The sequence below is a fragment of the Odocoileus virginianus genome, chromosome 22, assembly GCF_023699985.2.
Source record: "Odocoileus virginianus isolate 20LAN1187 ecotype Illinois chromosome 22, Ovbor_1.2, whole genome shotgun sequence".
NCBI classification, from domain to species: Eukaryota; Metazoa; Chordata; class Mammalia; order Artiodactyla; family Cervidae; genus Odocoileus; species Odocoileus virginianus.
Window position 1 is genome coordinate 37,058,489 of NC_069695.1, and position 17,565 is coordinate 37,076,053.

General features: G+C 42.5%; 1 protein-coding gene across 2 annotated transcripts in view; it reads right to left on the reverse strand.

The window, feature by feature from the left end:
• Positions 1–17,565, reverse strand: part of TPGS2 (tubulin polyglutamylase complex subunit 2) — a 64,730-nt gene that overhangs the window by 33,909 nt on the left and 13,256 nt on the right. For both annotated transcript variants that reach the window (XM_070452869.1, XM_020869557.2), the window contains exon 2: positions 10,456–10,535. In XM_070452869.1, coding sequence (XP_070308970.1) covers positions 10,456–10,535 — 80 coding nt within the window. The remainder of the gene's footprint in view (positions 1–10,455; positions 10,536–17,565) is intronic.

Genomic DNA, 17,565 nt, shown 5'->3' on the forward strand with positions numbered 1-17,565 from the left:
CTACCTGGAAACTGAGGCAGGGACGCCTGCACCTACTGAAACTCCTCCAGGGGAAGGGCTGTGGAAGGATGGGGTGAGATCCTGGAGAACTCTCCATTGCACTCTCAAACTCCTTCCTAAGGAGAGGGGAGGCCTGGTTAACCAGAACCTGTTGTCTTGGTGGCTGGGGTATCCAAGTTTGGGGACAGAGCTGAGTTGCTGAAGACTCAGAGGAGAGGCAGCCACGCTTTCTCCATACAACCATCAGTCTCCCTCTCAAAATACACGTAAGGCTGAAAGTTTTATTTCTGTTCTTAGTTTTGAAGAGATGGGGAAGACCCTCTCAGGCAGCTGCTGGTCTGGAGAGAGGAAGTGAGGCACTGGAGAGCGGGAGGGGGACTTAGCTGTCACAGGAGAACTGTGGGGGCAGAGTGAGTGCACAGTGTGAGGGGCCATCGTGACAAGCTGCTGCAGGCTGCTCTCTCCCATCTGGGATGCTGACAATGCATTCAGAGCAGGGGCATGTGAGGGCCACATCTGCAAGAAGGTTCAGAACCCACCCTGAAGACTGTAGAAAAAGTGAGGCTAAAAAGAGAGGGGATGATGTTCTGCCAAACTGCTCTCTTGGGCCATAGTTTCACCATTAGTAAACTGAATTTTTATCTGGAAATTGAAAAGTCTAACCAATCAAGAATTGTACTGCACCCTGGAATTATGAAATGTCACTGAAATATTTAAAAACAGAACCCTCCTGACCCTGGGATGCTATGAAAATTGAGACAGACGCCTTCACAGTGCACAAAAGATGAAAAGCTTGGTGCAGACATTCCACGAACTACCATCATTATAAAAGGCAGATTGCAGGCACAGGGAATGTGAATCATAAAACTGCACAAAACCAAGCAGATTGAAACTATTGTTTAAAGAACAACAACAAAAAAAAGGTGAGATACATTAAAATAAAAAGACGTTGTCCATTTTTTTTTTTCTAGTTTTAGGAGAATGCAGCAGGTATAGATAGCCATTTAGGGTTTAGTTTTAACCTTTTCTTCCTACATTTGCAGCAAAGAATCATGAAATATTAGAAGTGGATGAATCTTTCTATAGCTCTAAACAAGATGGCAGGGTAAAAGGATATGGAACTCACCTCCTCCCACAAGTACATCAAAAATACATCTACAAATGGAACAGTTCTCTCAGAACCCCTGCTGAACACTACCAGAAGACCTCAAACCCCTGAGAGGACATGAAAGAGCCCCATGTAACCAGGTAAGAAAAAAGAAAAGAGAAGGGGAGCAGGATGGGACCTGCACCCCTGGCGGGGGGAGTGTGGGGGCAAGAGGAAAGGTTCCCGCGGGATGAAGCCACTTCAGCAGCAGGGAGAGGAGCCGGGACAGAGAGCGAGCTTCAGAGGCTCAGAGGAGAACCCAGCAATCAGGCTGCGAGAGGCAGGGCAGAGCAAGACTTGCAGAGGGCCCGCACCACTGCCTGCGCGCCCTAGCCTGAGACGCAGGTCTGCTGGTGTGAGTGGGGCTGGCACTGGAACCTGGGGAGCAGAGAGCAGATGCAGGAAGGGGACTGCTGCTGGCTGTGCAGAGATAGCCTGAAAGGGCTGGAGTGTGGTACAGCTGCAAACGGAGGTGTTCACGGAAGAAACCCAGGTGGGCAACAGAAGCAAAGCGCCACTGTTAAGCGGAGCATGAAGTGGGGGGCGAGGCTGGCATCATAGCTTCTTTCTCTGTACTGGCCCCGCTTCCACGGGCCCTGTGAGAACATGTCTTCCTAGCTGCTGCCTCAGGGCCTCCCGCCTCCAAAGGCTCTTGTGGCCCAGTCACCATTTTGGGGGTGCTGAGAGTAAATGCCAGCAGGTTGCCCACTTGCAGAGGTGGGGCTAAAACCACAGCTGAGCCTCAGAAGCCATGAAACTTGGGAAGTAGGGCTGAAATCTAACCCTGTGGTTGTGCAAGCCACAACCTTACACCTCTGCCACTGGCTCTGTAAATTCAGTGCCTGTAGGACATCAGTGTGGACGCTGGGTGTGTCCAGGGCTGGAACGGGGGTGGCCTCAGCGGTCAGGGGCTTTGTGGGCATGTGCCCCGGGGACTGGGCTGGGCCAGAGTCTGCACTGCCTTTGTAGCTCCCGCCGGGCCCAGATGAGTGATGGATGTGGCCCCGGGACCTGACTCTGGTTGATCTGCATCGGTGGTCCTGTGGAAACAATGCCTGGGGGACCCCAGGGCCGGTTGCTGGCATTCCCAAAGTTGAGATGGGGCCCAGGGCAGTGCTGGCAACAGTGTACTTCGTAAGGTGGCAGGGGAGGTGCCAGGTGACATGGCAAAGCACACTCACGCGGGGAACAGCTCTGGCTCGTCTCCCAGTGCGAGGGCTCCAATCCCATCTACCTCCCCCCAGAGCTCAGAAACGGATCTGGGGCTTCCACTCCAACAGCGGGAGAACAGACCCAGCTCCTGACAGGGCGGCAACAACCGCAGAGCAAGGAGGAAGCCCTGATCAATAACCAGGCTCTGGCCGCCACACCACCAGTCACTCCTCCTATCAAAGGGACAGTGGCCAGCATACACTGAGGAAAGAGACAACAGGAATCAACACCAAAAACAGCTCTCACATCAAAAAGTATTAAATCTACACAGGCTACATAGGGATGCTCCTCCATACAAATAGCCCTCCAAGACCACAATAGATAATTGTTTCTCCTAAACTCATATAGCAAGAGAAATATAAGCAACATGAAGTAGAGGAACCACTCTTGAATAAAAGATCAAGAGAATTCCCCTGAAGGAACAAGCAATGAAACAGACCTCTTCATTCTAATAGACAATGAGTTCAAAAAGGAGATAATAAAAATACTGAAGAAGTTAAGAAGGACTATTGAGAGAAATGCACATTACTGTAAAAGGAAACTAGAAACTATAAGGAGGAGCCAAGAAAAATTAGAAAATTCACTCACTGAGACAAAAGCTGAGCTAAAGGTAATGAAAAGCTGAATGAATAATGCATAAGAATGAATAAATGATCTGGGAGATAGAATAATGGAAATCACCCAGTCAGAACAGCAGACAGAAAGCCAAATTTTAAAAAATGGAAGCAATATAAGAGACCTATGGGATAATACAAAGTATGCCAATGTACACATGATAGGAATCCCAGAAGGAGAAGATAAAGAAAAGGGAATTGAAAGCGTATCTGAACAAAGTGTGACTGAAGACACCCCGAACACAAAGAAGGAAGCAATATCCAGGTACGAGCAGCACAGAAGGTCCCACACAAGGGAGAGCAAGCAGACCTCCACCAATACATGATAAAGACGGCCGAAGATGAAGGCACAGTTCTAAAGGCATCGAGGGAAACACAAAGAGTTAATTACAAGGGAACCCCAACAGGGCTACCAGCTGATTTCTCTACAGAAACAGCTGCAGGCCAAAAGGGAGTCGGGCAAGATATATTCAAAGTCCTGAAAGGGAAAAATCTGCAATCTAGAATCCGCTGCCCAACAAGATTGTCATTTAGAATAGAAAGAGAGATTAAGGATTTCTCAGATAAGCAAAAATTCAAAGACTATAGCAATACTAAACCTATCTTAAATGAAATATTAAAAGATTTTCTCTAAATAGAGAAAGTAGTAAGAATCTACAGGAAAGAGTAAATCACTTAAATAAGCCAGTACACTGATTTTAAAAATAAAGTAAAAAATTTCTGTAAAAGCGGTAAACACAATGAACAGCAAAAGGATGAATATGAAGATGTAAAAGAGGATCAAAATCATAAAATGTGGGAAATAAGAGTAGGAAAATGTAGATCTTTTTTTCCAAGAATGTGTTTCAGTCTATATGACTACAAGTTTAAGGAGTTAACAAACTTGAAAACAGGATAACTACAAAGCAAAAACATACAATGCATTCACAAAAACCAAAGAGAAGAGAACATAAGTGTAAAACAAAAGAAAATCATAAAACTACAAAAGAAAAAACAGAAATGGACAAAGAAGAAATATAAAATCAGGAAAATTTAAATATGAAATATAAAAACATGAAAATAGGGTTTAATATGGCAACTACATATCTATCAATAACTACCTTAAATGTCAATGGGCTAAATGCTCCAGTCAAAAGGCACAGAGTGGCATATTAAATAAAAAAATAAGAGACTACAATATGCTGTCCACAAGAGACCCACTTTAGGGCAAAGGGCAAACACAGACTGAAGTGAGGGGAAGAAAAAAGACATTTTGTGCAAATGGAAATTATAAGAAAGCGAGGGTCATAAAACTCCTATCAGGCAAAATTGACTTTAGATCAAAGGCTACAGAGAAAGATAAAGAAAGACACTACATAAAGATAAAAGGATCGATACAAGGATAGGATATTATACTCGTTAACATGTATGCACCCAACCTATGTACTGTACGCTCATGCTCAGTCATGTCTGACTCCTTGCACACCCAATATGATGTTGCTGCTCAGTCGCCAACTTGTGTCTGGCTCTTCATGACCCCACAGACTGCAACACACCAGGCTTCTCTGTCCCTCACCATCTCCCAGAGTTTGCCCAAGTTCATGTCCAATGAATCAGTGATGCCATCCAACCATCTCATCCTGTCACCCTCTTTTCCTTCTGCCTTCAATCTTTCCCAGCATCAGGGTCTTTTCCAATGAATCAGCTGTTTGCCTCAGGCGGCCAAAGTATTGGAGCTTCAGCTTCAGCATCAGTCCTTCCAAAGAGTATTCAGGGTTGATTTCCTTTAAGACTAACTGTTTTGATCTCCTTGCTGTCCAAGGGATTCTCAAGAGTTCTCCAGCACCACAGTTTGAAAGCATCAATTCCTTAGTGTTCTGCCTTCTTTACTGTCCAGCTCTCACATCTGTACATGACTACTGCAAAGACCAAAGCCTTGATTATATGGACCTTTGTCAGCAAAGTCATATCTTTGCTTTGTCACACAATGTCTAGGTTTGTCATAGCTTTCCTGCCAAGAACCAATCATCTTATAATTTCATGGCCATACTCATCATCTGCAGTAATTTTAGCACCCAAAACACCCAATATAGAAGCACCCAAATACATAAAAATACTAACAGATTTAAAGGGAGAAGTTGATGGTAATACAATAATAGTATGGAACTTTAACACCCTACTCACATCAATGGACAGATCTTTGAGAGAGAAAATCAACAAGGTAACAGAGATCCTAAATGACAAAATAGAACAGTTATATTTAATTTATATTTCCAGGACATTTCATTAAAAAAAAAGCAGAATACACATTCTTTTCAAGTGCACATGGAACATTCTCTAGGACTGATTACACCCTAGGGCACAAAAGAAGCTTCAATAAATTTAAGAGTATAGAAATTATTTCAAGTATCTTTTCTGACCACAATGGCATGAAATTAGAACTCAACCACAGAAAAAGAAATGAGAAAAAAGAAGTTCTACGGAAACTAAACAATATGCTATTTAAAAACCGACAGGTCAACAATTAAAGAAGAAATTAAAAAAAAATAACTTGAGGCAAGTGACAATGAAAACACAACTATACAAAATCTATGGGGTGCAGCAAAAGCAGTTCTTAGAGTGAATTTCATATCAATACAGGACTTTAAGAAACAAGAAAAATCTCAAACAACCTAATCCACCACCTAAAAGAACTAGTTAAAGAAGAACAAACAAAACTTAAAGTCAGCAGAAGGAAGGAAATAATAAACATCAGAGAGGAAATACTCTCTGTTTTTCAGAGACTAAAAAACAATAGAAAAAAATCAATAGGGGAGGGGGGACTGGGATGGGGAATACATGTAAATCCATGGCTAATTCATTTCAATGTATAACAAAAACTACTGTAATGATGTAAAGTAATTAGCCTCCAACTAATTAAAAAAAAAAAATCAATAGAAACCAAAGAGCTGGTTCTTTTAAAGGTTAAACAAAACTGACAAATATCTGGCCAGGGTCACCAAGAAGAAAAGAGAGAAGATTCAAATAGTGAAAATAAGAAAGACAAAAAAACTATGAGAACATTTATATGTCAATTATATGAACACTATACGTCAACAAATTTGGCAACCTAGAAGAAATGGACAACTTTCTAGAAACACACAGCCCACCAAAACTGAATCAAGAGGAAATAGGTGACTTGAAAAGACCAATCACTAGAAGTGAAATAGAATCTGTAATTAAAAAAAAAAAAAAAACAAAACCTCCCTACAAGAAAGTCCAGGGCCAGATGGTTTCACAGCGAGTTTTACCAAACATGCAAGGAAGAACTTACATAGATCCTTATCAAACTGCCAAAAGATCGAAGAGGAAGGAACACTCCAAAGACATTCTAGGAAGTCACCATCACCTGATACCAAAACCAGACAAAAGTAGTACAAAAAGAAGAGAAAATTATAAGCCAATATCTTTGATGAATATAAATGCAAAAATTCTCAACAACATATTAGCAAACCAGATCCAGTAATACATAAAAAAGACCATATACCACAACAAAGTTGGGTTCATCCAAGGATTAAATCATACAAGGATGGTTCACCATATGCAAATGAATCAATGTGATACACTACACAGCAAAAGGAAAGATAAAAACCACACAATCATCTCAATAGATGAAAAAAAGCATTCAATGAAATTAAATATCCAGTCATGATAAAAATTCTTACCAAAGTGGGTACAGAGGGAACATATTTCAACATAATAGAAGCTATGTACGACAAACCCATGGCTAGTACTATACTCAACAGTGAAAACCTGAAAGCATCCCCACTAAATTCTAGAAGACAAGGATTCCTATTCTCACTACTTCTATTCAACACAGTATTGGAAATCCTAGCCAGAGCAATCAGACAAGGAAAAGAATTAAAATTCAAACTGGTGCTTGTGAAGTCACTTCAGTCATGTCTGACTCTGTGCGACTCTATGGATTGTAGTCTGCTGGGCTCCTCTGTCCATGGGATTCTTCAGGCTAGAATACTGGAGTGGGTTGCCATTTCCTCCTCCAGGGAATCTTCCTGACCCAGGGATCGAACCTGCATCTCTCACATCTTGTGTTGGCAGGTGGGTTCTTTACCACTAGTGCCACCTGGGAAGCCCATTTCAAATTGGTAAGGGAGGGATAAAATTGTCATTATATGCAGATGGCATGATACTATATACAGAAAACCCTAAAGACCACACAAAACAAGACTGGGATTGATAAACAAATTCAGTAAGGTAGCAGGACACCGGAATCAGTTGCATTTCTTTAAACAGACGATGAAATATCTGAGAAGGGAACGTAAACAGTCCCTTTGAAAGTCACATCCAAAAACAAAAAAATGCTTAGGAATAACCTCATCAAGAAAGTGAAAGACTTATATGCTGAGAACTACAAAACATTAGTGAAGGAAACCGAAGATGATTCAAAAAACTGCAAAGTTATCCCATACTCTTGGTTTAGAAGAATTAATATGGTCAGAATGGCTATACTACCCAAGTGCAATCCACAGAGCCAATCTGATCTCTATCAAATTACCCAAGACATTTTTCACAGTGCAAGAACAAATAGTTCTAAAATTTATTTGGAACCATAAAAGATTCAGAATTGCCAAAGCAATCCTAAGGAAAAAGAACAAAGCAGGAGGCATAGCCCTTCTAGACTTCAGACAATACTAAAAAGCTACAGTAATCAAAGCAGTGTGAGACTGGCACAAACACAGACATGTGGATCAATGGAGAATAGAGAGCCCAGAAATAGACTGCACACCAGCAGATAATTAATCTTTGATAAGGGAGGCAAGACTATAAAATGGGGAAAGACAGTCTCTTCAGCAAGTGGTGTTGGAGAAATGGAACAACCAGCTGCATGTAAATCTGTGAAGTTAGGACACACCCTCAGATCATACACAAAAAAAAAACTCAAAATGGCTTACTGACTTAAAACTGTAAGACACGACATAACAAAACTCCTAGAAGAGAATATAGGCAAAACATTCTCTGAATAAATCATGCCAATGTTTTCTGAGGTGTCCCCAGGCAAAAATAAACAAATGAGACCTAATCAAATTTAAAAGTTTTTGCATAGCAAAGAATACCATAAACAATAGGAAAAGACAACCCAGGTACAAACTGGGAGAAAATATTTGCAAATGCTGCGACCAACAAGGGCTCAATTTCCAAAACATACCAAGAGCTCACACAACTCAATAACTACAACAACAAAAAAACCCAGGGACTTCCTTGGTGGTCTGGTAGTTAAGAATCTGCCTGCCAATGCACAGGACATAGGTTCCACCCTTGGTCTGGGAAGATCCCACGTGCCTCAGAGCAACTGGGCCCGTGACCCACAGCTACTGAGGCCGCGTGCTGCAATTACTGCAAAGCTTCCCCCAACTCAGTATGTCTGAAGAAAATGGCCCATTGGCTATCTCAGTTAGTTAGAAATCTATTTCTCTCATGTATACCCTTTAATTCTTCCAGTCTGATGACGGCTATTTATCCAGCTCTACATCTGTAATCTCCTCAATATCAGTCTAAGCTAACTGGGAACTCAAAAAAGTTGCACTGTCCAGGAGGCAGATTAGTTCCCAGTGTCACTAGATATAAAAAGCAGTCATGGAAGGCATGCTACAAATGAATAAACCAAGATATCATAAGTAAAACTGGAAAAATGCACCAAGTCATCTGAGAGAATTCTGGGAAATATCTGGTATAAGACACAAGAAGACTATGCCTCAAAAACTACGTCAATAAATAAGTGACATAATATGACACAGCTTTAATGGTGTTCCACCCCAGAAAATGCATTCCTGTCCTCTCATCCTCCCATCCTGACCTTTGAACCTGGATTTCTAAGCTAGGAATCTCCTCTTAAGCAGACAGAAAAACTTAATGTTCTCATTCTTACTGAGTTCCAAGGCAGTTCTCCCTAAAGGCCTGACCCAAACCTTTTAAGAATCAGAAGGAATGTAATCCACGAGGTCTACAGGCCTGGCTGGCATAGCCACAGCTGTACCAGCACCATCAGCTAGTAAGAGCTTAACAGTAGACGTTGCTCTGGAATTTCGTTTTCTCTCAGGTACTGTGAGTAAAAATGGGAGCGGGAGCTGAGTGAGTCCATGCTAAGAGCTGAGGTGCTGCTGAGCAGAGGTCATGGAGAGAAACCTTAATTACCAACTACTGATATGCCAGTGAAGCCACTGCTCTGCCCTGGGAGGGTGGGAGCTCTTCGCAGGGACTGACCATGCCCACATGCCTGGGGGCTGCTTGGCTGGCGAGGGCAAGGCTGCCATGGTGTTCCCTCCGTAGGAGGGGTAGTCTGGTAGAGCAGCAAGGGCGTGTGCTTAGGGGCAGACAATCCAGGCTCTGCTACTTGGTGGCTATGTGGCCCAGGACAAAGTCTTTGACCTCTTTGACCCTCAGATTTTTCATCTATAACACAGAGATAGCGACACTGATCTTGCCAGGGCTATTATGAGGATTAAATGAAATAATTCACCTGATACGGCAGCAGCACTCACTCAGTGACAAGGTGACCTAGTCAGATCCCTTTGCTGCTTGCTACTCAGCCACAGTTACTTTCCAAATTAGAAATCTGACTTCTCTACTTAAAGCATTTCGGTGGCTTCCCTTGGTAAATGGAAAGAACAAAGTCCTGATGATTTGAGAAGTCCTGCATGTCCTGGTCCTGTCCACCTCTCTCCTCCATTCTCCTGTGCCCTAGACATGCGGGCCCTCTTTATGCCCTCAAAAGTGTAATCCTTCCTATCCTGAAGCCTTCACACAGGCTCAAAGCATCTTCACATATCTCATCTATCTGGTTAACAACTTTTCATAACTTCTTTGGGAAAAATATTCCTCAACCTCCAGACTAGGTCAGGCCTCCTGACAATGTTCCCTTAACCTCTCTTTCACAGAGCTTGATCTGCTTTGTAATTATACTTGGGATGACTTATACTATGTCTCAGACAAGATCAAGAGGTAGGAAACTGTGTTCTTTATTGATTACCCCGAATCTCTAGGGCTCAACATCAAGCACAATGCCTGGCCCATTTTATGAGATTAAATCTTTTACTGAATAAATGAATGAATGAAAGTTCAGAGGAGGGTTGGAAAGCATTCGCTATTAATCGGGTTAGTACTTCTCTGCAACACTTAACCACGTTCTGCCCAGCATGCTTATTAATATTTAATTCCTTCTTTCCTAGGTGGATTTTCAGCTTTGTTGTGTACATATACAACTTCAAATGTTCCACTGCCTCCTTAAGACAGGCTCAGAGGAGATGCTCCATGTTGGAGAGATGGCATGGAATGGAAGGGAGTGTTAAAAGCCCTGAACAGAGACAGAGAGAAAGATGAACTCTAACTTGAAGGTGGCTGTGGCCTGAGGTAAGAAAAAGTCTCTTGTCCACTCTTTCCTTCTCAGGGGCATTTAAGTTGACCACTCATTGTTGGGAGGTGAGGATTCAACAGGGTGACACTTACTTGTTCCCATGAAGAAATCATATGACGTTCAGCAGGTAGTTTTTCTATGATGGTCACCTCTGTCACACCTGGGGATGATTCTGGAAGAGGAAGCAGAGAGTAGAGTAGTTGGTCCATTCTCACATATTTCTACCAGAAAGGGTGATGAACTGTTGAAGTCTGCTCTAGGAATACCAGATCCCTCTGAGGAGCATTTGTTACTCCTGTAATAAAAGCAGCTGGTCCCTCAAAAGCAGTCGGTCCCATAAGCTAAGACCATGTAGTCTTCTAATGATAATTATACCAGTATCCTTTTCACGTATCAAAGTTTTCCTCAAGTTTTCAGAAGAGTCAAATCTTGGGATGCAGCATCAGCCCAATACACTAGCTAAGAAATCGGGACTCCACCATCCTAGTCACGCTTTATGCACTCACCAGCTGTGTGGCCTTAGAGGAGTGCTCACTTCCTTCTGCACTCAGTAAGACAAGAATTACAACAATACTTTCCTCAATAAGTGAAGTAAAAACAGCAATGAAGAAACAGAAGAGGACACGGAAATGAAGATACTTTGGAAAAGTAAAAAGCACCATATACACAATTTTTCTTCTGCCTTCTGTTCAAGGATCTTTCTAACGTGCTGGGAAGCACGGTACTGTGGTAGAAAACCAGTGAGCTTCAAGCCATTTGACCTGGGGTGAGTCCTTGCTATGCACCCTGACTGGTTAGGATGGAAGACACTGTTTTATCCCTTTAAGGGTGGCCTCATTTGGCACTGTTCCACCAAAACTAAGACAGTAGATAATAAATGCCATTATCAATTTTACAGCAAGGACACTGAGGTTGAGAGGTTAAACCACAAAGCCAATCCTCTGACTCCAAGCATGGGTCTAGTTGAAAAATGAAGAATATGTTCAAAAGTCACTACATGCCCCCTGGCATAGCCCGTTACAACAATCATCCTATGCAAATGCAGAGTCTAGCTTTAATTAGTCTTGGCAACCCACCACCCACCTGCAATAGGACTGAAGAATATAGAATTCTTGGCCTACAACACAGCTGGTTACTAGAGATGTCATCTGACTATACTCAGCGTGATCTAAGGCCTAGGGCTACAAGAAGACACACATATAATGTAAGTACCTAACATTAAGTTTTGCTGAGGAATCCGTTTCAAATACATTCATCTTGAATAAACAAATTGCCAGTTGTATGACACAGTTACTAAACAACTAGATGAGGAATAAGGCCACCCCCCACTCACAAAGTTCCCCTTTTAGAAAGCCCTAGGTAACCTGGATAACTGACTACTTGAATGAGCCACCTTTTCCCTTCAGGTGTCCCAATTTCCCCTCTTAAGTTTTAAATCCACCAATAAAGTGTAAACCTGCAGAACCCTAGACACCCAACTCTGGGGCCCTAACAAAGGCAAAGATCCAGGTCTGCTCACTCACTCCCAGCTATCTGGCTGTGGGCATACCATGTACCCTCCAGGACCTGTGTATAATAAAAAAAATTTTTTTTCAAGATTCCCCAGTGATTGCTGCTGTGGTGTATCTTGAGTCATAACAAAAGCCACAATGTTTGGTCCAATCACATCAGCTTCAGCCCAGGAAATGTCTGTGGGGCTCGTCCAAGTAGTACAGGCCTAGGTGAGTGCCTCAGGTATTCCCAGCCAACAGCAACAGTATCAGTAAGTAGGCTGAGGGAGACACAAACACACCACTCTTCAGCTTGTAACAGACCTATGTGGAAGGGCCACAGGCTCAGACAGAACTGTTGTGATGTAACACAGATGACAACATATCATTTTTAATCTTTGCACATCTCCAGGATAGGACAACATACTGACTTTAAAAACTTTCATATAACAAGTTGCTTAGGAAGTACCCACTGCAGAGACTCTGCTATCCAGTACTTTAGCACTGATGAGGAGGTATGGGGGTGAGGAAGACAGGGACACACAATAAATTCTACTTCTATAATGCTGTATTTCTGGGAACTGGTGTAAGTTATCTCACTGACTCAACAATCGTGTGAAGCAGGCATCATTACTTTGTTTTAAAGATAAGGAAACAGGTTTGGTGATATTAAATTAATCATTTCACAGAACTCAATCTCTGATCACAGGTGCAGGTACCAAGCCTACTGTTTTCTCTGCTGTATTGCCTGAGTAGTTAATTCCAACATGAGGGAAAGTTTTCTTCACACCACCAAGCAATTCTCAGACAGCAGCTGAATGTTCTACAATTCAACGCAATCCTGACTCTACCAGGAGAAAGCCTCACATGCCACAGGTTAAGAGCTCATTCCCACAAGCCTGCCCTTACTCCGGATGCTAACTGTAGGTCTAGGTTGTTATCTGTGCTTCTGACGGATTGGCTATAAATCAAGAGTTCTTATGATCTTTCCCTTGGGTTTGATGAGTTTGATACAGGGGCTCACAGAACTCAGGAAACCCATTTACTCACTGGAATACTGGTTTATTTTGAAGGCTACTGCAGATCAACAGGGAATAAAATATGTAGAGCTGGGTCCTGAACAAAGGGGCTTCTGTCCTTGTCGAGTTTGGGGCCTGGCACAGTGGCATGAGCAAGTGACTGGTTAACAGACTGGAAGCTCCCTGCACTCTTTCCTTTTGGTTTTTTATGGAGGCTTCATTACACAAGCATGCTTGACTAAATAACTGGCCATTGGCAAATGACTCAACCTCCAGACTCTCTCTCCTCCATGTAAATCAGGTGGGGGAGTGAAAGTTCCAACCCTCTAATCCTGGTTGGTTCCCTTGGGAACTGGCCCCATCTTTAGGTTACACGAGGGCTTTCCAAAAGTCACCTCATTAACAAAAGGCACAACAAAAGGCACCTTCTTTTATCACTTAGGAAATTCCAGGGGTTTTAGGAACTCTGTGCCTGAAGCAGTGACAAAGTCTAAATATATATTATAAAACTTTACCACAGATAACCAAAACATCATAAGGATATTTAGGAATAATAGCAATAACAAGTTGTGTTTGGTTTATTATTAATAATATGTGACATGAGAAGTAGTATCTGACCCAGTTCAGATGCTCAGTTGTGTCTGACTCTGCTTCCCTGTCTGTCACCAACTCCTGTAGCTTACTCAAACTCATGTTCATTGAGTTAGCGATGCCTTCCAACCATCTTATCCTCTGTCATTCCCTTCTCCTCCTGCCTTCATTCTTCCAAGCATCAGGGTCTTTTCCAATGAGTCAGTTCTTCACATCAGATGGCCAAAGTATTGGAGCTTCAGCTTCAGCATCAGTCCTTCCAATGAATATCAGCAATGATTTCCTTTAGGATGGACTGGTTGGATCTCCTTGCAGTCCAAGGGACTCTCAAGAGTCTTCTCCAACACCACCATTCAAAAGCATCAATTCTTCGGCACTCAGCTGTCTTTTTGGTCTAACTCTCACATCCATACATGACTACTGGAAAAACCATAGCTTTGACTATACACACCTTTGTCAGGAAAGTAATGTCTCTGCTTTTTAATATGCTGTCTAGGTTTGTCATAGCTTTTCTTCCAAGGAGTAAGCATCTTTTAATTTCATGGCTACAATCACCATCTGCAGTGATTTTGGAGCCCAGGAAAATAAAGTCTGTCACTGTTTCCATTGTTTCCCCATCTATTTGCCATGAAGTGATGGGACCAGATGCCATGATTTTAGTTTTTTTAATGTTGAGTTTTAATCCAGCCTTTTCACTCTCCTCTTTCACTTTCACCAAGAGGCTTTTTAGTTCCTCTTTGCTTTCTGCCATAAGGGTGGTATCATCTGCAGAGTCCCCAAGATGATAGCTAACAGCTAATGATGTTGAATTCGTGATCTCCAAAGAAGAAGATTTAGCTTCAGGATCAGGTACCAGGCTTAATCACTCAAAGCTTTTGTGTGGCACAAGTTTTATTATAGTGAAAAAGGACAGAAAAAGCTTCTGACATAGACATCAGAAGGGGGAGAGAGACTGTTCCACTCAGGTTCTTGTTAAGAAGAAAAAAATGTCCTTGAGCAAGATGCATTGTTATTATATAATCATGAGTACAGAGCTTAAGGAACAACATACCCTTGAGCAAGATGAGTTTTGTTGTGTAATCATTAGCTCTGGACTTAAAGAAAATAATGTCTTATGTGACTAAGACAAAACAATGTAGAAAAAAAAGTTCGTCCTTTTCTCCTTGAGAGCCCCATACCCCTTTCTTCTTCTCGAGGGCCCTGGACTCCTTATCAACCTACATAAGAATTACCTCTCTCATTCCCCCCTTCTTTTTCTAGAAGAACATGGCTGCCAAGGGAAAAGGGGTATTGCTCTCATTCTGTAGCTACTTCCTGCTGGCCAGGGGCACAGGCCCTAAATTGTTCTGGCAGCATATTCTCCTTACCCTCATATTGAGGGTCTCTGATCCAGGGACCCCAAGTATAGTTGGAGGAGGTTGTGGCATTCATAGGAGCTTAACAACCATTTGTAACATAAAAGCTTTCAGACTGTTAGAAACAAACCCCATTATACAGTTACCGATGTAAGGCAAAAGAGTCATTAAACCAAGTTAAAATATAATCAAAATTAAAAGTCACATTATGTTCATAGTTAAGGTACAATGTGTTATACCAGTCCATTTTAGGATTGTTAGATGTCATCAGATCAAGAAGAGGTGTCACATATGATTGTTGCTGGTGAAGGAATTCACAGAGTTGAAGAAGAAAGTCCTTTCCTTGAAACACAGAAACCCACCATGGAAAGCTTTCAACTAATGAAAAAGGGAGTGCTGCACAGACCCAGCAATCAGACATAGACAATTCTACTCTCCTGCCTTTGTGACCAATGACAAGCATTTATGAGCTGCCTGGTTGGAACAATGCATATGGCAAAGTATGAAATGAAATACTGAATGAAGAAAGCCAGGTCTTCAGACACAGCATAGTTTGCTCTAGATACCTATGGCATGCCACGGATGAATACTCTCTGTAGTAACTTACTCCAAAGTTGGGTGCTATCACTTTCTTCCTTCTCTGCCACCCATATCAGTTCCCTGTTGAGAGGTGAAGTCTATTTCTCTGCCTCTGTGAAGAGAGGTTAACAGGGATTAGCCTGTCACTTCCCTGACCAATAAAATATGGCAAAGAGACATCGTGCAAGTTCTGGACTTCAAGATGGCTGGCAGTTCCTGTTTCCTCTCTTTCTGCTCTGAGTGGTCACAAACTGAATCCAAGCTACTCTTCTGGACAAAGAGGCCATGCTGGGCAGCCTTGAGGGGCCAGATATTTGAGTGCTGAAGCCATATTGGACTTCCAGTTGAGTTGAGCCTTAAGGTAATTCCAGCTCTAGCTGCAATCTCACTGCAAATGCCTGAGATGCGAAATGCAGACAGTCCCACCTAAGCACAGTCAGCCCACAGGACTGGGAGAGAGACTAAATTGCTGTTTCAACCCACTGTTTTGGGGTGGTTTGTTGCCCAGGAATAAATAACTGGAAGTCACTCCCTAGTAGAAAACAGTTTCTGAGTCAACAACCTCAGATATTTAATGAGGACCTGGTATGTCCTCAGCTTGGGAAAAATTTCTGCCAGAGATTAGGAATTTAAGGAGATACTATCTCAAGAAATTCATTGCCTGGTTAGACAAACATGAATCAACAGTGAAAACTTCAAGATAATAATATTACATATTAACTTGGGTAATATAGTGACCCTGTGGGTCACAGGAACTACAGTCGGAGGGAGGTAGATGAAGACTGGCAAAGTGATGGAGATGCCATCAACTATGCATAGCTCATCTGGGCCCTGAAGGATGGCACGGCCGTCCCTGCAGACTGGCTTGGTTAACACCTACTCCTGCTCCTTCCTAGCGTGCTTTCCTGTATTTTATTGACTGCGGGCTAAAGACTACATTTCCCAGATTCCACTGAAGCTCGGCGCCCTCTGGAGGCCAAGCTTTCTGCAGGGAAGCCCGCTGGCATAAAGCCTGGAAGGAAAAAAGGGGCAGGTGAGGTAGAGGGGCAAGTAGGGAGACGGGCTCTTTTTCCAAGCATAGTTGCAAAGGTATTTTGATCTCATGGGATTGAGAGTTGTAGTGTGGCAGAAGCAGCAGCAATTTCTCAATTCTACAGCTTCCTAGCTGCAGGGATGCCCCATTTAGCATCCCCTTTTCACAGTCTGGTTGGTTCTCAGCCTAGAATCTGCTCTGTTTAATCTCCCAATGATTTTATAGGCTAACACTTCTTAAGTCCTTCCTGCCTTAACTAGCTAGAGTGTATTTCTAGCCTTTAACAAGCTATGTATTCTATGGTCTGCCACTAACAATCCTGATAGATAAGAGTTTGCATCTGTGGGTTCACCTTCAGGACAAATGAATGTGCGCAGATCAGAGGAAATGGGCATTAATATGACTTAAAAATTGTGGCCATAGAGCCAGGGAAAAAAATAGTAGAGGTTCTGGAACCCAAGATTCCAAAGTCGTTAAAGGTCTTTAGAGACAGAAAAGAAAACTTAAGTCTATGTAAGATTACTCAAAGAACAAGAGTTTATAACACAAATCAAGAATTAGGTAAAGATAATACATGATGCGAGGGCTTGAAGGTGAGGCACCTGGAGGGCTTGGGGGTGGGTGGGTAGAGTGGAGTAGACTGTACATGGCCAACCTGAGGTTCTTGAGAAGGACCAGCTTGTAGGGTTCATCTCTGACTGATGCTGGGAATCTGGCCTCTGCATGTATTCTACGTTGATAATGCTGTTTTGCCAATCTGCCTAAACCACTAAAAATCTGCTTTCCTTTTGAGAGTCTAAAATTTGCATGGTGTCATGGGCAAAGCTCATTAATTCCCAGGAAATAAAATAGAATCTGGATAATAAGATAAAGTCTAACTTTTTTTTCCCTTTGGCCTTGGTCTAGTTTCATTTACTTAGAGGATACCATGTGCAGAGATCTTGTACCTGGCCCTTCAGATCACAGTTCCTCTTGCAAGGTGACTGCACCTAACACTTTAGCTTGCCTCCCACATCAGGTTTGGGTTTTGCTAAGTTATAAGGGAACAGAGTAGTTATCCCATGGAAAGTCGATTCAAGTTCAGGCTATGCTTTTAGACAACACAGTGGTTACCCTAAAACCTGTCACACACTAA